Source organism: Venturia canescens, chromosome 10 (assembly GCF_019457755.1).
Source record: "Venturia canescens isolate UGA chromosome 10, ASM1945775v1, whole genome shotgun sequence".
Lineage (NCBI taxonomy): Eukaryota > Metazoa > Arthropoda > Insecta > Hymenoptera > Ichneumonidae > Venturia > Venturia canescens.
The window spans coordinates 15177548-15200168 of record NC_057430.1 but is presented as its reverse complement, the minus strand read 5'-3'; the positions used below and the strand labels follow the sequence as shown (position 1 = coordinate 15200168).

The 22621-nt window shown below is 45.4% G+C and overlaps 2 protein-coding genes across 5 annotated transcripts in view; both read right to left on the bottom strand.

The window, feature by feature from the left end:
* The window catches only part of LOC122416975 (KH domain-containing, RNA-binding, signal transduction-associated protein 2-like), an 85328-nt gene extending 62760 nt beyond the window's left edge, over positions 1–22568 (bottom strand). The window contains exons 1-2 of one of the 4 annotated variants that reach the window (XM_043430154.1): positions 20877–22568; positions 19936–20056 (exon numbers count right to left, since the gene is read on the bottom strand). Coding sequence is in view for 3 of the 4 variants with exons in the window: in XM_043430151.1 (XP_043286086.1) it covers positions 9593–9680 (88 nt within the window). In the remaining variant the exon portion in view is untranslated. Of the gene's footprint in view, positions 1–9592; positions 10701–19935; positions 20057–20876 lie in introns of those variants that run through there. The other 3 variants (XM_043430151.1, XM_043430150.1, XM_043430152.1) reach the window with 3 other exon arrangements.
* LOC122416972 (cytochrome P450 9e2-like) lies at positions 16465–18181 on the bottom strand. The gene has a single exon (XM_043430148.1). The coding sequence runs from the start codon at positions 18080–18082 to the stop codon at positions 16535–16537; it is 1548 nt and encodes a 515-aa protein (XP_043286083.1). The 5' UTR covers positions 18083–18181; the 3' UTR covers positions 16465–16534.
* Positions 22569–22621: the final 53 nt, after the last annotated feature.

Here is a 22621-nt window from a genome sequence, read left to right as displayed (position 1 = left end):
AGACTGTGTTTCGTTGCAAGTCGATTTTGTGAAAATTACATAATCCTTTTCTCTCTCTCCCCCTCCCTTCGCTCTTTCTCGCTCTCACTCCCTGCTCATCCGTCGGTCTTTATTGCTCTTTGCGGTTGTCGGAACGAGGAGGGGCAGGGGATATTGCACCGACTGGCAGACCAGCGATATCGGAGCATACCAAACGAATTAACGAGAGTGTATTATTCCGCTCCATCGCAGTGCAACTCGACGATACAATTGTTCGACAAATAGAAATATATGACCCTCCCCGTCCGGGAGCGAAAAAGAATCGTATTTCGCTCAGCGAGGCTTTAAAACATCCGATTTCATTCTTTTCGTGCTTAATTATTTCAAAATATAAAATAAACTCCGCAACGTTCGATCGAGTAACATTGTAAAGGGGGAGAGAAACAAAGGACGAAAAAAATCGTCCAATTTTCTGTCTCGCCAATAATTTCACAGTGAAAATTTCGTTCTGAGAACTCTTCGAATGAGAAAATATAATTATCCGAAGATCATCGGACCAGCTTGGAAATCAGGCGATAAAATTTGCTCAGTCGAAATCGCCTGTGTTTGTGCGCGACGAAACGATCGAAAGCGCGCGTGCAGGTTCGCCGAGGGATTAAAAATGTTTTTGGGGGTTTAGTGGAGCCCGAATTTGGTGGCGTGTTCGTGTACGAGGTCGTACGGTTTTCTCATTCAGGATGAAGGAATGAATAGAGCTTCGAAATGGATGCTGGCGCACGGGGGATCCGGGAGCATCACGCGGAAACGACAAAAACTTTTTCATTTCGCTCGTCCTTTTTTTGCGAGATAAAAAAATTATACACCGAACCGCACGCACTGAGCTTTCGAGAGAAACGAGTCGTTGCAGAGGATGCGGTGGAGAGAACGATGCTCGCCTGCGCACCCAAAAGATATCGCCCCGCCAGTTTTTACACCAAATTTTATTTTACTCCAAACATAAATTTATGCAATCGGCCAAAATTGGCTCAATTCAAAAGGAAAAATTGTCGTTACTTCTACCACGAAATTCTTTCAGCTCCGAGTATTATTACACCGAGCAATAAAATTTACAAACCGGACAAAATTCCATCTAGTTGCTCGGAAATACACTGGCTCCAACTGCATTTCGCGTTTAATGAGCCAAATCATTTGACACTTGAAAAGAAGCACAATTTAAACCACTACATTTTCGTCCAAATAAATGCGACTTTGTTGCATCAACGAAATTTTACTTTCAGTGCCGATACCGCGTCTCTTGATTTCCGGAAACGTTAGCTCGACGCGAGGTCCAGTTTTGTGGCCGCACCGACCAAATGGAATTACCGAATCAACCAATTTGACCCCGGAATTTGCGAATTATGATCTTCTCATAGAAGTTTGTATTTTCCACTCCATCTTTTTTTCATCTCCTCGAGATTTTTTTAGAAAAACAGTGAATAAATAAAAATTCTCACGAGGAGTGCATACCGGAAGGAGGAAAAGCGTCGATGAAAAAAATGTGTCCGATAAGTCCGCAAGAGTGAGTTGACGTTTTGAGATTCGGAGAATAGTTTTTCGTTGGCGCGCTGTATCGTGACATGTACGTAGAAAATAAGGCAAATGAAAGGAGCGTGAAGGGGGGACAAGGAAACGAGACATCAGTACTTCGCTGTTGGGAAGCACGTGCCATGCTCTTATTCGTCTGCGCACCGCAGAGAGTATCCTCGCAAACTGTAACTCAAAATGAAACTTTGGGGGGTTGCGTCATATTCAAGCTGGCTCTCGTCTCCATTACGAGTTTCCGCGTGCGGCGTCGTGACGAAAATTTTCAGTATTTCGTAGCTCCCACAGCGTTCGCGATACTCGACATTGTTATTTCGCTTTTAACAAGCAGTGCGTTGATGCCACAAGAAAATTAAATGCCGCGGCAAAGTTTTCGCCTATTTTTCATGTCGGATGTAATCGCTGATTTGAAAACTTTCCTCCGAATCGAAGACAAAAGCTAAAATTATTATTTCCCCATCATTTTTCCCGCAGTTCGAAGCCTGTTCGGGTCTGTTTTTCAAACACCTCGAAACGCCGCGATTCGCGTTTTTTTCCCCAACTAATGAGCTCTCGATAAAACGACGTTGACAATGATTTGACCGGCGCGACTCTGTTATCGACGCGTTCCCCGTCGAGTGTCGCGTTTGTTTTTTCCACTTCGTTGTGCCAAGAAGGCTCGAGATGATAAAAGAATCGTCGGACTGTCCAGCGTCTATTCTGTCCTCGTAAGCAAGGATCATGATCAACGAGCATGCCGAACAATGAGCTCGTCACTGTGAAAGCGTCTGTGGGAAACAGGGAGTTGTGCAGAGAGAAGAAAGTTTTAAAAAAAGAGGGAAAAATCGGCGACGATAAAAGCTCACCTTCAACGAGTGTTCTCATTATCGTTGTGTCGATAAAGCATGATGAGGCGAAGATGAAAGCAGATGAGGAGATAATTCAGAAAGCGAAAGCGACAGAAGGCGATGCTCGAGAGAAAAACTGCCTCGAGTACCCGAGAATGGAGACATCGAGGGAAAATCTTATTTTTCATCTCTTATCTCTGCTGCTGACGATTCTTAAATCGGGCTTGTTTGAAAGGAGCCTCCAAAGGTTAACGACGCTCTTCGTACAAGAAAAGCCGCGCACTCCGCCCCCCCCCCCCCCCCCCCGAATCCTTCCATTCGATCTTCGCAGCCTCTCTTCAACCCCCTTTCCATTCCCAAGGGATCTTAATTTCGTCAACGTAGAAATGGCTCTCAAAAAAGTCTCGAAAACACAAATGACTTTTACTGGAGACAAAAAGTCGCTCGGATAAGACGGACGGAGACTAACGCTGACTAATTTTTCTGCCCATTGGACGAGACTCCGCGCATCGCGCATCACGTTCACAGCGAATACTCTCTGTTTTCAAAACATTCCTCGTCCAACGCTCCTGCACTTTGACCTCGGCGAGTATTCGATTGCCTCGCTTTCCTGCGCGCAAACAACTCACAAACATCTAATGATCCTGCTTCGCCATCTCAAAACTTTTCCTTTTGTTACAAAAGCTTCCTCGAAATATAGAGTATTTCCGCACTGAATCAAGGAACGTACGAGCTTTTTGGCTCCAAGTTCCGAAAATCGTTACAACTCCGAATGCCTCGAGTTGAAAAATCAATAAAATTTTTTTCATCTTTCTAGTTGTTTTTGTTTTCTCTTGCTCAATCTTTCGAGTTTTTAAAAATATGCAAATTGTAAGTCGAAAATGTGGAAAATTGGAAAAAATAAAGAAAAATTCAAATCTCGAATGGAAGTTTTCGGAAAAGTGAGTTAACTGAAGAATCACATTTTTTTGACTGTTTCAACCGCATTTGCAACTATTTCTCCACTCGCACAGTTCCGGCACACGATGAATTTAGATTTCAATCAAAAATTTATCGTGGAAGTAACGCGAATACATATTCACGTATTTTCAATCGGCTTTTCTCCACGGGAGCCTAAAACTCGAGAGTTTCTTATTCCACGCAGCGACCCCGAATATGTACCTCTGTAAAATTTACATGCCAATAAGTTGTAAATTGTTGAGAACAGTGGGTGGGTACTGCTTTGCCATTCTGTGTACACCGAATTATTCTACAGCTTTAACCATCTCCATAAATAAACGAATATTTACATATATCCGGGAGAGAAATCCGAAGACATTTTTTCAAAGAAAAATCCATTTCTGCCACGAACGAATTCGATATCCGACGATCGAATGCACGTCGAATTTGAAGGAAAACCGTGGGGTTGGTGGGCACTTTTGTCAAATATTTTCATCTGCATTTGAGCAAAGATTCAAAACATTTTTTGATTCCTTTGAAGAAAAAATTTTTATCGTTTACAAATCATTTACAAAAACATTTTGCGAAGCGAATGATTTCTCGACCATATCACGCTGCAATCGTGTTAATATCGCGAACCGAACTTGTGTTTTTTGGAGTTTCGGCACATCGAGTGAAAACTAGACAAAATTTCTGTGTCGAATTCTATCTGGAAAGACGTCGAACGAGCATATTTTCGAGCGGGCGATGAGCAGCTCAAAAAGTCGTACACAGCGAGTATCTGATTAATCCTCCTGGACGATGGTATTTAGAAAAATTGATGCGATGGATTCGTCCGGTCGTCGGCGGGGGGATTCAATGTGACAAAGTGTACAAACTACGATCGCAGTTCACTTTGAGCACAATCCGCAGGCGAGCAGAATGATATTGATTTCAAACGGTGCATTAAAGTCCATTCGCTATAAAAACTCGTGGACAGCGATCGCAATTTCTCTCACAGCACGCGTCGTTTCGTTTAATTCTCGTTGAGGGTTTGCTTCCACTTGGTTCAGATTTCCTCCGCGATTTCCATGCCATTTTAGTTTTTCAGTTGAACTTTGTTCGCGGTTATTTTATTTTCAGCGAAGTGGATGTTGGCCGAAGCCCGAGAAAAAGCATTGGAAAATTTCACGAAGCGTGCACGACTCATAAACAGGGCGAACTTCGTGCCGATGGCGGCGGAGCGAGTCTCATCTCCCTTTTCCGAATCACTTTCCAAACGAGTTTTCCATCAATTGGAGCCTCCATGGAATAAAATCATTTGACGTAATTTTCTGTTATTGAAATCGAGAGATTCGTTAGTCCAAAATGCCGCGGTCGGAAACGACGTGGACCGGACCATTAAAAAGTCACGTTGGAACGTGACTTTTTGATTTCCCGCTAAAAATACCGATCCTCATGTATGCATAAACTTTTAATATTCTTTTTAATACCCGTAGAAAGCCGGAGGTGCTTCATCCCGGCTCGATATAAGCACGCGTCTGCACGATTCCAGTGCGTGCTTTAGTTGCTTCGAAAAAATGTGGAACGATCTTTGAAAATACGGCGAGAGTAAGCCCCCGGTGCAGTTGTACCGCGAAATTGGATCTCGACGATTTCATATTTTATGGTAAAAATATCCACAGGTATGTCGCTCGGCGTAAGCTCGTAGACTCATACCGACGCGTGCGTTGTTATACAAGGTCGTAGATTGATGAAGATACATACATAGCCGGGGATGCCGCAACGCACTCGGAGGTTACGTGATATCATCCTTTATGGTCGAACCCGGGGATCTCGGGCAAGGATGTTTGTACGTAGACTGAAGGGAGAATGTAGGATGGCAAAGGAATGACGAAAATAATGGCATCCTCACATTTTCTATTCCAATTGGAGGGGACTTTTCGTTGCAAATGCGTTTCGAGAAGCTCATAAATTCATGGGGAATTGAGTAAACAATGTTTTTCAGATGGAGAAAATGTAGTTAGACTCATTCGTGATGTGAGCACAAGCGGGGCGTAGACAGATGAAAATTTCACTTGGTTGAGAAATGTTTAATTATTCAATTAGAAGGGAACGAACAAAGTTTTTCATTACCAGAGTCATTCGGGATGGAGGAGCTAAAGCCGCACAAAACTCCCTGTACATGCGATGCACAAAAGATGCATTGTTTGGGATTTCCCTTTAGGTCTCATAGCCCCACGAGCTATTCCCATTGTTACGATTCTGTAACAAGTGCCTCTGAGTCTGAGGGTGCAATGTTGATGAAGCACTAAATTTTCAGGGTAAAAAAAAGCGTTTTGTCGTCTCGAATCCCTTTTTCGCGGAGCTTCAATGGCGACGTTGTTTTTTTCGATCGATTTCCGTAGTCAACGTCGAGTTGAAATAATGCAAATTCCGTTCACACTGGCGCCTGCGATTCAATGTACTGGCAAACTCCAATATTTATTTCAATTTGAAGAAATAAATGGATCGAGCTACATTTACCGAGTAACAACGTTACCTGCGCCGTTGCAATTTTTCTTCTTTTTAACTATCCGCTTTCTTTGGCTTTTACGCTCGGTAATTGGGCGCACCGTTCCAACCATAAATACATACTCACGTGCACCGTAAAGGGAATCGTTGTAACGCGGATGCAAGAAAATGAGGATAAGGCCGCCTCCCCGCGCGGCGCACTGTGCGCCAAAGAAAATTCCTTCCCCGTCTCTTTTTTTCATGTCATAAATTCATTACCGATGCCATTAACGCTCTCTTTGGAAAAGCGCAATTACCAAAGGAGACACTTTTCCTGTAGCTTCTCCGCTGGCTACTTTTAAGTACTCCGAATGCGCGTCCGTTGAGTATTTTTCGCTTCTCGATAATGCCCGATCAATTTTTTCCTCCGCAGCTCCGAGTGGGTTATCGCTGCCATTGCTTTTTACCATTATCATTCTCGACGCGCACGCGCTGAGAAAAATTGAAAAACGAAGGAAATTTCATTCATGAATTTACCTCCGAACTTCCTTTCATCCAACTTCTTTGGCTGTCGCATCACCATAAAATTCCACCAAAGTATATTCGCAACTAACATAAGAAATTTCAATGTTCCAAAGTGCTGGTACAGAGACCCACGAAGGGCTCAGCGAGCGGTATCGATACGGGTGGAAATCGATTTGGAGCAGCTCCGCATCGATTGGATCAATTGGCCCGAGCGGTGGGCAAGCCTCTTTGATCACATCAGCTCTCAAACACCTTTGCTCTCTCATCTCGCGTATCCCCTCAAACGTGATATCCCCAGCACAATCGTCCCTGCGATGAAACTCACATAGAGACGATGTAAGATCGTTGTGAATTTCCAATTGTGTTGGCCAAACAATGATTGAAAGCTGATTGTGCAAAGTGATGGAAAAATTTATTGCCGGCGCATCAGAGAAAGTCAATTGTTTGCTTCGTCTGAATTTTTTGTCGAACGATCGTTTGCAAAGTCGCTTCAAATCCGGGCGAAAAAATATTCAGCGAATTTTCAAATAAGATCGTCGAGTTTATTGATTTCTGTTTGCCAAAGATTCGACGACACAAAATTGGAGTTTCGAGTATGCAATCGAAAATAAGAAGCGCAGCAAACTCTTCGTTACCGAAAGGCAATCCCTTCGGTCGAATCGAACATGCAGTCGTGTGAGGAATTTCGAGCGACACTTTGAGCGTGAAAAACAGTTGAATTCGAGGCTCTCGTCTCCCAGACCAGGTTCGCAGGTCTGCGCGATTCCGGTAGCCACAGTTTTCAACGCAGTCAGGGAGGAAGAACACAGCGCTAAGTCTTAAGACGTTTTATAAAAGTTGTGACGTTTTGACATTTCGTAAGGGATGAAAATCGCTTTGCATTCTGACAGCGAGAGCAGGATTTGCACCAGAAACGAGGGCGTTTTCGTGCTCACTCGCGACGGTGGTTTCAGGGACATTGTCCGATGATGGGCAAGTTCGTTTGGTTAGCGGCCATTTTGTCCGCTGAAGCCTCCGACATGGTTGGGTTTGCTCATCACCGTCTCCCATCGTACCGTACACGGTATACGGTGTCGCCTCTGAATTCAGAGACCGCTGTTAGTGGATAGGCCCACGTAGATGCCGTACGTGTGGTCAGCCAGGCTTGAGAGCGCGGTCGCGAGTTATGTTGCGTGGCCTCTGGTGCTCGAACCCATTGGACAACGGGTCAGAGAAAAAGCTTTTTCTTCGACAGGAAAGACGAAGAAATGAGTCCGCGAAATCGAATGTTTGGGCTTGAGTAGTGGCGCGCCCCGCGCGTTGTCAGACGAGCGACGACGATTCTGGGATGAGCGCAGGAACGTTGACGAGGAAAAATATTTGTTTACCGAACATTGACGAACGGAACGCGAGCATTGGTCAACAAAACTCGGACAGGAATCGATGTTCCCGGAGCGTTGCTCCACCGCGCGCCCGAATTGGCGTAACCCCGAGCAGGATCGAGCCACGGGCTAAGTAGTCGAGTCCCGAGTTTTGTCAGACGAGATAAGCCGAAAGCGCAGATAGCATAAAATAGGATGAGGATGCGAGATTGCTCAGAAACAAAACAGCGAGAAGAATATTCGAGTGAATCGAAGAGACTTTATCGCCGCGCGTTTCTCCGCTGGAGCACTTTCGGTAACCCGAATTCCTGCTTGGCAGTTGGTGCACTCGAGCTTGGGGCTCGCGGACGGGGGTTCCGGGCTTCGAGTTCGAGTTCTCGAAGGGTTTACCCACTTGGCGGAGTTAAGTGAGGCGAGGCGAGCGAGAAACTCGTAAGAAGGAACACAGATAAAGAAGACGCGCGGAGGAAGAAGACCCGAGACAGGCATAAAGAAAGGGCGAGAGAGAACTCGAGAGCGATAGGAATAGATGAAAGCTTGAAAGAGGAGAGCGAGCGCGGGGGAATTGAGAGAAACGTATCGAGAGTGGACCAGGAGAAAGGGAGAGAGTGCACGAGCCCCCCGAAACTGGAAGCCGCACGTAACACGTTTTCGGCATTTCTACTACCCCGTAACTTCTCCTCGACCAATATATGTATACGCGGATGTACGTAGGAACGTGTTTGTATACAGGGTGGGACGCTCACAGGGCCTGGGCCAACTTTTCGGCTGGAGAGAACTCGGGAATTCGCTGCCAACTCCGAGAGTCGAGGCTGGGTCGATGGATTATTCTTTTTCATTGCACTTTCCTTTCGATTTGACATTGCTCTTGAATGTCTAGACTCTTCCTCGAAACAATCATATCTCCTCGTCCACGGAAACGTCTCACCCTGTACGCGTGGCGGAGGAACTTTAGAGACCCGAGCTATCGGAGCATCATCCACGTATATTCGGGGATCCGATGAGCTGAGCTCGTTGGATTACACGTCGGGATTTACACCCCATCGAATCTTCACACTCGTATGGATTCGCGTGTATATATTTATAGTTAGGTGGCCTACGTGGAGAATTCTATTTCTGTAAAAGTCTCAATGTTCCTCAAAGAAGCGCGCTTTCGATCGTGACGAAATGATTACTCGTAGATTGAATAATAATCCGCGATAATAACGAGGCAGCAGTCAGTCGGTCGAGGGACCGCTGCGGCGAGAGGCTCGGAAGATCTGATCTTTCGATCAGTCGGGCGCGGGAGAGGGGCGCGTTAAATCGGTGAAAAGTTGAGAAAATTTACGGGACGGAGGTTTTGAGAACAAGGGAGAGCGAGCCAGGAGGGGACGGGGAGTTGAGCTTTCGCTCGAATGTACGAGTGCACTCGTTCATCCCTGTGCTCTGTTAAAGTTAACAACGCGCTTTATTCGCTGGAGAGATTTCCCTTTACTTTTATTAGAATCTTCGCGCAGGGATTCGCGTGGGTGGAAATAAAGAGAGCGAAGACTGAATGATATGAAAAAGAAAAGGGACGAAAGTGCTCTCGCCCTAGCTCCGAGCTGAGAGAGGAAAAAATTAAAACAAATCGAATTCTCCTGCGTTGAGCAGGGGAGTAATTAAATTGATACTGGCGAACCAGGCTCATTGAGGATGTTTGAGAAACACTCGAAACTGCTAATACTTTATGCTGGAACAAAAAGTCCCTTTCGCCCTTCCATTATTCATCGGATCGACGGCGAACTCTTTTCTACAGTTTCCTCATCTTCTTTTATTCTCTATCGAAAAGATCGGTGACCGGGAATATTCGAATTTGAAGATGAAAATCGATCGCTTGAGAATCAACTTTAACCACGAGTCGGTGCAACATTTTTTTCCAAAACTCACCATGTTTGTTGTAAGAGTTGTAATGGGGATGGTGAGTGTGTTGTCCACCTCCGATCTCGTTATCCTCCTCGCCCACGTGCATCTTCATGCGAACTTCGCTTCCAGTGACCGGAAGCACTGACTTCCACGTCGCTTTTGTCTCTTCGAGTTAATCGAAGTGTTATTTATAAGGTTAAATCCCACTTTTTAGTCACTCGACTGCCACGTACCCAATGAAGATTTGTTAGTTCGGATGATTCACAGATTCAGAGCCGATTTTCAACGTTCGCACGCCTGAATTCGAAAACAAATATTCAAACAAACTTCTCTCCTCCAATATTTTCGGTCCAAAGTCCAAGTTGAGGCAAAACGGATAGAAAATTTCGTTACATGTACGAACTACAGCTCTATTTCAAATTGAACAACGAATGGGGCAGCGATACGATCGCACTATTTTCAGACTCTCAAATATTTACGGAGAAACTCATGAGAAAATGTCGATGCAACGTTGAAGCATCAATGAAACGTTGGACTTTTTGACAACGTTTGAAAATATCGGAGGACAAAGTTGACTCGTCAATATGCCGAGTGCACTGTGAGCGTGAAATAATCGAGTCGGTAGAACGAGCCGAATGAAATATCCTGGAAAGTCCGATATAATGAGTACGTACACTGAGTTATTCCACTGAGGCTTTGTCGGATCGTCGAACGTACGTCCTCAAGTATATATTTTCACAATAAAGTTGCTTTCGAATAAACAAGTCGAAAGTTTGGAGCCTCGGCGTGGAATTTGGCGACGGTTTCGTCTGAGGCATGTATTAAATTCACTGGATATACGCGGCGCGAAGCGTTGGCCGGAGAATGAGGGGGTACGGTGTACTTGCGCGAATGGTATAATAAACTGGCGCGCGGGCGCGCGCTCGCTCGCGGCCGAGACCGAGACAGCGAGCCAGCCAGCCGGGCAGGCAGGCAGGCAGGCAGGCAGGCGAGCAGGGCGGGCGAGCGAGTGAGAGAGAGAGAGGAGAGGAAAAACGGCAAAGAGAGAGAGAGAGAGAAAGAAGGAAGAGCGCTCGGTCTGCTCGAGTACACGGTGCAACCAGTTGCGTCGCTGGTACGAATGAGACTGAAGCGTTGGAAAGCTCAGCGCCGCGACGACGAATGAACGGCGCCACTATCGGAACTGATGTTGCCCGCCCCACGCTCTCTTCCGCCTAAGCTTTCCTGTCCCCGAGAGCTTTCGGTGACATCCAACCCGGACCGGCGACACACATTTTCCATATACATATTAACATTTTCGACGGGCAATTTAAGTTTTCAGATATACTGGACTCCCGAGTCGCTTGCTCTTCTTCGTTAATCGGGGAATAAAAAAAGCCCGCGAATACGAAGCGCGGCGATGAGGCAGGCAGCTTGTGGAGCATCGAAGAGCGCATTTTTGCTCGATAAAACATATGCGGAAATTGAACATAATAATGAAATACTGCTGTAGCAGAATCGAATTTTTCTGGATTTAACGCTTCGTCCGAAGATACTTATCCGATCGAATAAAGTTGAGGAATAACGGGAATAAAAAAGGCCTATTAAACCGAAGATAAATGTCGGGGTGGATAAAACATCGGGGAGCAGAAATATCGGGTGCTCTTCTGATAAGTAAAATTATATAAGACTTGGCAAGCGGTATATATACGACGTACAACATCCTCGTATTTCACTCGTCACTCCGAGAACTCGGAACTCACGAATTAACGTATTCTACGCTAAATTTTTGGCACGGAGATACTCTCGTGTACAGGGTGACCAGCTTGGGAGATTGATAACCGACGGCGAGAGCTGATGAGCCCACTTGACGGTTGGACTGCCCGATTTGGGGCTGGATCCGGAGGGACCTGCTGAAAATTATCGGGCGAAACTCGGGAGCCGATATTTTCATACTTTTTCTCAATTTGTGGCCGGACCATTGAACTCGGAAGTGCGAGAACGATTCTTGAGCGAGTCGCTTCGAAAATCGTACTGCTCTCGTTCGAATACTTCGATACTCCGTCGCTTTAGTGGAAAGAGAAAATAAAATGGATGCGAAGATTTCCGGTTGGATGGGCACCCCCGTTGTGTGAATATTGAACTCGGCTTTCCGACACTTACGAGCACGCTCAGCTCGGTTCAAAGACTTTGATGTACGCCGAACTTCAATCTTCCGAATATTTCTCTCGTCTTTTCATATTGTTGTGTTAAGCCCCCGGACTATTTAGCTAAGGGAGAAGAATTATTGCCCGCGTGGGCGGAGACACGCTGTAAAAAGGAGGCTGATTGATCGGGGATTAATTGGAAAGGGAAACTCGCCAACTGCAACGAAATGATTCGGGACTCTCGAATAGCTCTCTGCGCTTACCGAGCGACCAATGCGACGCGCCGAGAAATAATAAAACGAGCACATAAACACGAGAAACCCCGAATTTTCAGTCGTTCGAGCATCGCCCTCGCAATATTTCACGAGTAATAACAAAAGCTGAAAAACGAGTCGGAAAATTCAATGATTCGCCTCGCAGTTTCGATGCACTTTGTATCGAAACCACCGAGACAAGCTTTCAGGATCGTCGAATGTTCCGTTGGCATGCTCGCCTTTCGTAAAGCTTCGCGAATCGACATTTTTCACTTTTCGTATTCAGCAGTTGCACGAAACTGTAGATTTGTACAGGAAAATGTACGTTTTAAGGAGGAGAGACAGAGGATTAATAATTATGACAGTTAATGGCAGAGAAACGGTACAAATGTATACGAGAGTTGAAACTCTCGAATGCGAATCTCGATTCATCGCGAGAACAATCAGGTTGGTTTGGAGTGACTAACGTCGAGAGAGAGAGAGAGAGAGAGAGAGATTCTGCCAGGCAAAGCGAGGCGTCAGGAGTTGAAGCTTGCTCCGAATGCACGTCTCTTTCCCTCATTGTATTATGCCCGTCAAAAGTACACACGCGGTTCGCCATTCGCGAGGTGTAAGCGCGTCAGTGCCCACGTGCTCGTGTAAATATCTTCATTTACATTTGAATATACGAGAGCGCGCATAGACCTGGTGGAGTGACTTTACGACTCCGATGATTCCGGATATCATAACCTTTCGTTTGGATTAAATTGTGAAGGGGGAGCGAGCGAGGGGGAGGATTTTTAGGGGATGAAAGACATCCGTCAGGTTGCTTCGCAGCTTCTCATCGCGCAGTGTGATTCGAGCTGTTGAACTCGTCGCAAACGTCATTGGATCAATGTCGTCATCTTGTGCTGGGATTTGAAGAGGATCGCGCGATGGAAAAGAGGAGTTTCTGCTGCGCGGCCCTGTTTTTTCTCCGTGGGCTTTCACGTATCGTAATCAAATCACCGGGGACTTGAAAACTTTTTTGTTCCCTCAGTATTTCCGTTCTCCATTCAACTCGACGCTCTTCACCGCGAGGAAATAAAAATATTTCATATTTCTCGACGCAACGACTTGAGTCGTAAAAAATTCGCTGCTTTTTTCTCTTTCGTCTCCCCAAGTCTCTCCCTCGAGCCGGCGATATCACCTGAAAATTGTTTTCTCCACTCGTTCTCTCTCTCTCTCGTATCCGGAAAAGCTTCGGCCGCGCACTCGATGCGAACATGTCGCACGTGGGGATGGAAACTGATGCTCGGAATATCGAAACGAACGATTCTCGAGATATTTTTCACCTTCAGACTTTTCGAACTAAAACGATTGAAATTTCTCTCTTCAAAACGCACCTTTCGTCGATTTTCGTTTCTTCATTCCTCCTGCGCAAGGAGCCTCTCAACTTTGAAAGCGGCCACCCAACCGAGTAATGGTCCCGTCGAGCGTTGCGTCGCTCCAGCTGCTCTCGATCGATTCCTTCAAATTGTTCCGATCAATCAACCCGACGAACGAAAGAAAACGAACATTTGACGTACATTTTTCGAAAATTCGATAAAGTTTCATTGAAAATTGTCGTTGCATAGCATTCGAATCGTCGCCAAGAAATTTCATGCCCAGGAAAAAAAATCGATACGAAAAATGATTGTTCAAGTTCGCTAGACCATTTTGAGGGTCTGATTTCTCGGTGAAATTTTCCGCGCAGCTCAGCTACCGGGGTGACACTCGAATGGGCATAATTCAGGTTCGTTTTCGCGACAACGCCGGCGTCTACGGTGCCTCTTTGAAAGTCAGTGTTATAGGTACGAACGTTATGAGCGATGCGGAGGTGCGGAGAGAAGGGGGAAAGGAAAAGTGTGCAAAGTTCTCTCTCTCGCGAGAGCTTGCTCAGATATTTTACCGTATTTGAGATATATACGATGGGAAAAGGTGGAGGAGAACGTGAAAAACCAATCCCCTTGTTGGTTCAGAGTCCCACAGCAGCAGGGCTTGTATGCACTTCCGGTAACTCCGGAGCTTCGAGCAGAGTTATCGTTCGAATGTTTGTAGTTTCATTTTTTTTTCTTTCCTTTTATTTGTTTTGTATGAAAGTCTATCACAAGCAAATCAATCGAAATATACGCCGTGAAAAAAAATCTCGCTTCTTTTATCCTCGGTTTCGCACTCTCGAGTTATTCATTTGATTTGATTTTCCAAAAAAATGATCGCTCATTCAAAATACTTGATACCTATTCGTTCGAACAAAGAAATCGCGAATCGAGAAATCGGAATTTCTCGTTTCCCTTTGAACCGAATCGCTGTTCGAAAGGCTTTGAGCCCTGCTGTATAATTAACTGCGCGCGATTGCTTGTCATTTAATTCCTGCGATAAATATTCGAAGGGATTCGAACAAATCGATTATTGATGAAAAAATTGCTGGAAAAAAAGCTTCGTTTCTGGAAGTTTCCGAGTTTTCGAGAGCCCCCAATTGCGAGTTACTATTCGATGTTGGCGGGAGTCGCGGGAGGCAAGGATTCAGTCGGTTCGATCTCCGATAAATATTTCGCGAGATTTTCAGGTGCTCCGTTACCCCGGAAATTTAGACGATCGGTAGCGAAGCGCGGAGTGGGCTCGAGTCAGATGAGATTCGGATGATAACAGAGCACGAACTTTTCCGCTTTCGGATCATTTTTATTTTCGTGAAAACCGAGCTGCTCGGTGAAAAAAAAAGCCCGGCAAATCGGAGTATTTTTTTCGCGACGAAAGCCGTTACAAAAAAAGCAAACGCAACGAAACGAAGGAAAGAATCCGTGCAAATGCATAATAGTAAAACTAAGCAGAATCAGATATAAAAAAAAACGTCATTATAGCATCGCTCTTCTCGAAAGGAATAAAATGTTCGAAGGTCATAGCAAAGTGTATCATCGCGAGGAATAAAATATGAAATAGAGAAGAGTCGTAATAAAACGTATGGTGTGTTGGAAATGTTCCACGTAGCCTGAGTTGGCTTTAGCAAGCGGTTTTATTGCGGGGTACTTCGGCGGTGGTGGCCGAGGGGGAAAATACTTTCGCCAAAGTCTCGACATGCTCGTGGCAGACAGCGCTTTTTCTCTTGTGCTCTTTCCGCCCGCGTTCCCTCCTCGCTTTCTCTCCCTCTCTTGCGGTGATAAGAGCCACAAAGAGTGCTCTCTGTTTTCCGGTTATTAAATGCTCCAAAGCCAATGCTTACCGGATTCTTTGGCCTGCTGTGTAATATTCAGTGACCGACAACAGCTTATACGACGATTAAAATACACACAATAAAAAGCGTTGATCCAAATATTTGAGGAGCGGAGGAGCCGGAGCCGTTCTGCGCTCCGGGGCACCGGACGTTCTTCCGACGAGCGTCCTTGGACGCATTTTTTTCGGGAAACTTTTTCAAGACGCTGCGATCTCGATACGCAGGCAATAAAGTACGAGGGACGTGAAGCGTTTGTCGTACGAAACTGTTGCGATGAGTCATTGGGTGAGAGGATTATCGTGGGGATCGAGAGAGAGAATCCTGCATAGTGGAGAAAAAGGTGGAGGGAATTAAGGGGCTGGATGACGAGAGGCTGAACAACGTCTTTGACTTTTGGACCGGACTCCTCTTCGGGAGATCTTCGGTCAGAGGGGCCCGCGGGAAACTCTGTTTTATGACGAACCGCATGAACGTCAGGGGCTGAAACTTTTCCGGGGGATACTAGCAGCAGCTACCGTTCGATGAGTTACTTCGTATATTACAACATATGAGACCGTAAAGATCTGTAGCTCCGTACGAACGTTCACGTTCACTCGCAGCCTCCGTAAACGAGCCAAGTTTCTCTATTAAGGCTAAAATAATAGGAGACTCGAATAATAATTATGCTAACGAGCTTCGTGTTACGGCGGCTAACTCGTTTCGTGTGGCATGCGTCATTGGTAAGTTTGACAGTTTTTACTACTCGTGCGAGCTGCTTTTTGGCGATAAGATTATTCGAAAGTTGCTTTCGGAAGGATTCTAGTCTTCTGATTCTCCTTTCTCGCGGTAATCTCGGTATCGGGCTGCCCGTCAAACGGCGAGCAATTTTTTTTTAACAACTTCACATTTATTCTTAAATATTTCGCTGATTCTCGCTCGAATTCAACTCGCCGAGAATCAGATCCCCGATCTTGTTTACCAAACTCACTCGTCCCCTGCTGCTCGCGGGTCCCCTTCGTCTTCTCTTCAGTGGACTTTACCAGCGAGCAACAGTTTGCACTGGAGTTTCATAGTTATACGTTATACTTCGGATCCTCTCCTCCCCCTTAACTAGCTTTCTTGCACCGTTGTGTATGCTTTTCTCGTAGCACTCCGCGTGAACAGGAGGCCCCGCTGGAAACGTCTTTATATGCAATTTAAATGGTAGTGACAGCGACGACTGGCTTTGTTATTTGTTCGTGGGTTTGCCGAGGGGAGCAGCTTCCGGCGTCCATTCGCCCGAAGATTCGCATCTTCGTCAACCCGCGATGAGAAAGACAGAACATTAAAAACTTCTTGATCGCATTTATTTTCCATTCGTTCGCGTCAAAAGTTACAGCCGAGATTTACAGAGAAACATTTATTGACAGGTCTTGAAATTCACTTCATTCGACGATTGAGGAGTGTGTCTCGGTTCCACTTCCAGCCAGAAGCCTTCCTTGGGCACCAGGTTGAAAACTCTCTTGTTAAGCTCGATGGGAGATCGCGCCCTTGGTCCCGGTTTCAGGAAGCACTTTGCCAGCAGATGGAAGATCAGAACCTTCATTTCTAGCAACGCGAATCTATTGCCGATGCAGATTCTCGGCCCCTGGCCAAACGGTACGTACGCGAAGGGTTCCATGTCCGATTTAGCAGAGCCCATGAATCTTTCGGGATCAAATTTCTCCGGATTCGGATAATATTTGGGATCGCGATGCACAGCGAATGTTGGGTACCAAATATTTTGACCGGGCTCGATTACGACTGGCTTTCCTCCGGGGAGAGCCGGTGGAAGTTGGAAAGTTTTGACGCAAAGTCTATCGATGAAGGAACCGATCGGGTAGAGCCTCAGTGTCTCGTTGACAACGGCCTCGAGATAGCGCATCTCGTTGATCACTTCATACGTCACGCGAGCGTTCGTCTCCGTCAGAACATCGTCTATCTCGTTTCGCAGTTTAGTTTGAACGCTCGAGTTTAAGGCTAGTTCATGAGCGACCAGACACATGGAAGTGGCGGTGGTCTCGTAACCGGCGAGGAAAAAGGTGAAGGCTTGGGCCGTCATGTCTTGGATCGTCAAGTCCGGATATTTCTCTCGGGATTCCATCATCAGTTGAATCATATCGGGCCTCGTTATTCCCTGCTTTTCTCTCGTCTCGATCGTCTCTCTGACAACGTTCTCGAAAAACAATTCCGTTTCCCGGGGAACCAAGGATACTTTAAGGAGCTTTCCCAACGTCGGGGAGAGTCGAGACAGCAGCAATTTCGCGGCTCGAAAGACCCCGAAATTCGAGGCGTTTTTACCCCGGAGGTAAAACTCGTTTTTTGGATTTTTCATCGAATCGACGCTGATCCCGAAGGCACAGGCTGCGATCACGTCGTTGGTGTACCTCGTGAAAGAGTCCTTGGAATCGATGACTTTTGACTTCGATATTTGAGCCGCGAGCAGATGGTCGACCAAGTTTTCGCCACAGGCCCACATCAGTCTGAACATTCCCTTCATTTTGCTGCTCGTGAACGCCGGACTCAAAAGATTTCGGACTTCTTTCCACTTATCGCCACGAAGAGTGACCAGATTCTTGCTGAAGAGGGGGTTCGAATCTGGATCCAGGAAGTTACGGTGATCCGCGAAGTGATCGAAGTTCTTGACGGCTATACTTTTCATGAGTTCCGGCGATCGGATCACGATCACGGGCTCACCGAAGTCGTAGAATCCCACGTATTTCGCCTCCTCGTTCAGCTTGTACACGCTCGTTATAACGTCGGTGAAGTGACTACGGAGAAACAGCAGAGGCGCTGCATTCCCTACGAAAGGCCAAGCCTTCGGATGCAAAACTCCAAGTTGCTTGAACTTCTGCAATTTTCTCCACAGCAGCCACTGCACACCGAGGACTCCCGAGAGCACTGTCACGATCAGGGTCAACCAGTCCATTTCTGGGCTTCTTTTATTCTGCACGAAGGTTCGAGATTCGCGCGGAGCGATTCGACGAGCGAGCTAACGCGACGATACGCTCGCTCTCCCGAGCCACGACTGACGCCGTCCGAAGTACAATTTATCTATCTAACTTTGTGACCTCCTGACATCGACGACGTAGTTAGTCTTCGTTATGAGTCTCCGCACTCTTCTCAGCGTCACGATGATTTTACAATTTTATTGTGCGAAGCAAAACTCGTTTGTGTGGGATATTCGATCGAAATTATTGCGATTCTTGGAGGAAAGCGTAATCGATAGATTAATTTGATCAACGAAACGAGCAACGCTCAAAAATGGAACTTTCTGTATAAAATGGAATTTTATATCTGAAATTTGTATTGTTCCGATTAACATGAGAGTCCGAATGCAGCGAGGATAGTTCGTTAAGAAGCTTAAGCGAAATTTGGTCGAGCTGACGAAGCAGGTCTGTCCACATTTTATATATGGCTTTAGTGGGCTCTCGGCCTCGAGTGATGAAAGTTATAGAGCACAAGCCTGCAAGCTGCGGTTATAATAAAATCGAGAATTCTCTGGTGAAAGGAGGGATGAGCGTATATAAAAGGGAGCTCCGTGCCAGTGGCATGGCTCGAGCGTGTTTTTTTACGATCTCCTGGTTCTTGTCCTTGGACCTGGAGCTTCATACGAATCTGCCCTTAATTTGCGACTGGATTTTTTTCCACGACTCGTTTGATTCGAGGTTATAACGGTGATGGAAAATTGGGAGTCGGAATAGAGGAGATGGCGGAGCTATAAAGCGAGCCGACTGAAAAATCGAGGAGTTTGCTGTTTGTTTGTTTTACAATTTATTTTAATTACAGGAACGTCATTCGTTCGTCGTCCCTTTTCAGCTTTGACACCAAACCCAGAATTTCCCTGGTTTTTTGTACATCGCATTGCCAACTGGGTCGTTGATTATTAACTTTACAGAAAAGCGAACATTGCTTTTAGCTTTCAATTCACCAATTTCATCGAATGTGTTTCTTTGTTCCATCGGCTCGCAACCGCACCACGGACTCGTGCGGCAAACCAGTAAATTTATGGTTTCGTTTCTATGGGAGATTTACCGAGGACGCTGTTAATGGACGGAAAATTGAAGACTGTGAAATACCAAAAATTTTCACAAAACGTTGTCGCAATGTTTTGAACGCACCGACAGAGCCAATGCCCAAGCATCGTTGCGCACCGTGGAAGCTCGAATTACGAGGAATTACTCAAAGAGTTTCGACTACATTTTAAGGTATTCCTTTCACGAACCCGAAATCCCTGCAAAAAATTGATTTTAATTTACAGTAAAGTACAACTGCATCCAAATAGATTGGCGAAATTTCAGGTCAGGTTATCGATCATTTAATGAAGAATTAAAATGTTTAAAATCGTAAAATTTCAACGGGAACTTATGGAGAATCCGTCATCACCACATTTCTATTCAATAATTCGTACACTGAATAACTCTAAATTCCTGATACAAAATGTCTCACGGATAGAAAAAAAAAATGTAAGGAATCCATAGCAACGATAAAAATAAAGCGTTATCGAATGTTTAAAAAATATATCAACGATAGAAGTTGGAAAAATGGCAGAAAAAGAAGAAATTTTCCCACATAACAGCGACTTCTCAGAGGTTAGGAATCAGTCCGAATTTCGAGTGCCCTAGTTTGCGACACCAAAAAATACGGCCCTGCGAAAGGAATACCTTAATTGCTTCCTGTCCAAGTTCATTTTTTTCTGTATCGCGACAAAGTTAGGTGAATTTTTCAACTTCGTTTAATGTCAAGGCTCTTCCAGTCACATGGGAATACTTTTCATTTTACCTGCGATTGAAGTTCTGAAGAAAAGTATTCATTGCGGACGAAGTTATCGCCATCCTCGCTGGACCCCGTTTCACGAGTAGTGCTCTCCGCGTCGACCATCAGGAACATTGAACTGGTGCATCTGAAATTAATCGCAGGAAAAAAATTATAGGGACAGTAGTCAGCTTCACGGATACAAAACGTTCTCGGACCCTCGTATTCGCTCGTATATTCGAGAATGAATGAATTTTTTTCAACGCATTAATTGGGATCGTAAAGGAGCGTTCCGGTTGTTGGAAGCATCGGAAATAAGATTGTCCGGAAAAGAGTCGCAGTAGGCGTTTAAAAATGTCAAAAATGGTGGTTTAATGGAGGAGAGAAGGAAACTGTATTCATCCCTTCGCATTCGAGTCCCAAAAGATCTCGCACGAATAAGGAGCATAAGTGTAGAGGGCGGAGAGTATTTCGCCTTGAAGGATGCGAGGGGCAAAGCTCCGAGCTTGCGGAAAAGCTCTGCCCTGAATTTCTCAATGTCTCGAGGGGAAAATACCCTCGTCACACCTTGTACATCTTCCGCACCGAGTGTTTCCTATTTTACTCGCTAATTGTGATAAGAACTCGGTAATACGTCACGTGACCAAGTGCACTGCGAGCATTAAAGTCTTTCTCCAAGTGGAGCGCGCTAAATACACACGAAACGTGGAATATCTCGAGTGCATTCCTTCGCATTCGTCCGGGGAAAACCCCATGGGAATAATCTAAACTGGATGCTGTTTTAGCAGCTCCATTTTTCGACAAACTCCACTGTTTATCCGCTCAATTTTTTTCAGTCGAGTCCACTTGGAGCGGGCAGCGATAGACGGGGCAAAGGAATTCGCCGATTCGCCTAAATTTTTGTTAAACCAACAAATCGAGGCGAACGTTTTGAGTTTGTTGGTTCGACGAACCTTCTGTGGACTCACCAAAACTCTTGTTGACTGAACTGTGCTTTCGGTGGAGGGAGAAATATTCATTTGAGGCAACAAATTAAGTGTTCGCATCGACCGAACTTTCGTGTGAGTTGACAGTTTCCATTTGGCGTGGCAAGAATGTTGTCGAATCTCCCAACTTCCTTTCCGGAGGCACGTTCTCCAGGGCTGAAGTATCCAAGATGATTATCTGAAAAATAATAATTTTAGAACGTAGAAAAATATATGTGAAGTAATTTTGTACAGAATCGTGGCTGGTTATTATGATTGTTTGAATTAATTAAAATCGAGGCACCGAGTACATGGGTTATTATGGAGGGTCAACACTATATTCTCGTGCAAGGAGAAACAAGAGGGCGGATGAGATTACAGAGTTGCTTGATCGTATAATGGAATGGAATCCTTGCAAGTAGCAGGACACGAGAAGGATTCTGAGCTTGAGAATTCGGGCAAACTTGGCTCTCGGAGAAGGAAATTAATCTGCAGGGTAGAAAATGTTGTAGCTTCGAGAGATTTTGCTTATTTTTTCCAAGTGAAGAAGACGTTGGTGACGAAAAGTGAGGGCAGGGGGAGGTGCCGCGTTGATTTTTCATCGTTTAAACGAGAGGGTTACAAATACCTTTTCCTCCTGTCGCAAATGCGTGACGATATTTATCCTGTTCGTGAAAAAGCATGGCCGCGAACAGGAGCCTGAATGAAATGAAATATCGTTTGCATTGGGGGTTAAAATATGGCGAGAAGAAGTGGGACACTGCGGGAAAAAAGCTCGCGAGACTTTTTTGTTTCCAGAGCCTCAAACGTCTTGGCGAGTTTCAAAAGTTGGCTGTTTTATTTTATCGAGGAGCCTTTTTTTCGTTCGATACTTTCGAGCCCGAGTGTCCCACTCGCGGAGAAACTTTATTTGAAATTTATATCGCTTCTGCTGAGAATATTGGATCTCATTGAGAGAAAAAGAAGATACAGACGGATTTATCCGTCTATAAATCTCGTAATTAGTTTACGAGAAGTCGACCATTCGTTTATTCTCCTCTCGGCATTATTGTTTCTGCCTATCGATCTTGTAACGGGAGATTCGAGAGGATTGGGCACAAATAACGAGGCAAGTTCTTTCGATAACTTCCAGACTCAAACTCCTTCTTCGTTTAAACATTGAAACTCCACCAAAGTAACGAATCTGTTTGACCAACGCAGCATCCAACCGGAATTAAATCATAATTTATTGCAACTTGAACAATAAAACAAGAAAGAAACAAATAGAAACCGCGAGAGGAGGAAAAATGAAGAGAACGAGGCACGTTGACCGAATCCCCGCGAGTTTTCTAGTCGCTCCAAACTGCTCCTGCGTTTACATCGCGGACTCGAACGAAAGCCGGAAAACCCCCGCGAGTGATGCACTTTTTCTCTCTCTTTTTTCCGCTCACCGTGTCCATTCCTCTTTTGTTTCTTCTCTTTTTTAGTCTCCACTCTCAATGAAAGTGGTGGCACACCCGCGTCCGATTTACTTAGCGCCATGTTCGCTCTTGCCTAAATTCAGAGTGTGACGAAAACAGAGAAAAACATCTCTAAATTCAATTTGCCCAACGCTTAAAACGAACTCCGTAGACGTATCGGATGCTCGCACTACACGCTCGATCATGAATTTCTATACATTCTGTTTACCGGTCCATACACATACATGTATGCATGCAAATATATTACGAACGGCGAAAGGGGCGGGGGGGGGGGGGGGGGGGGGGGGG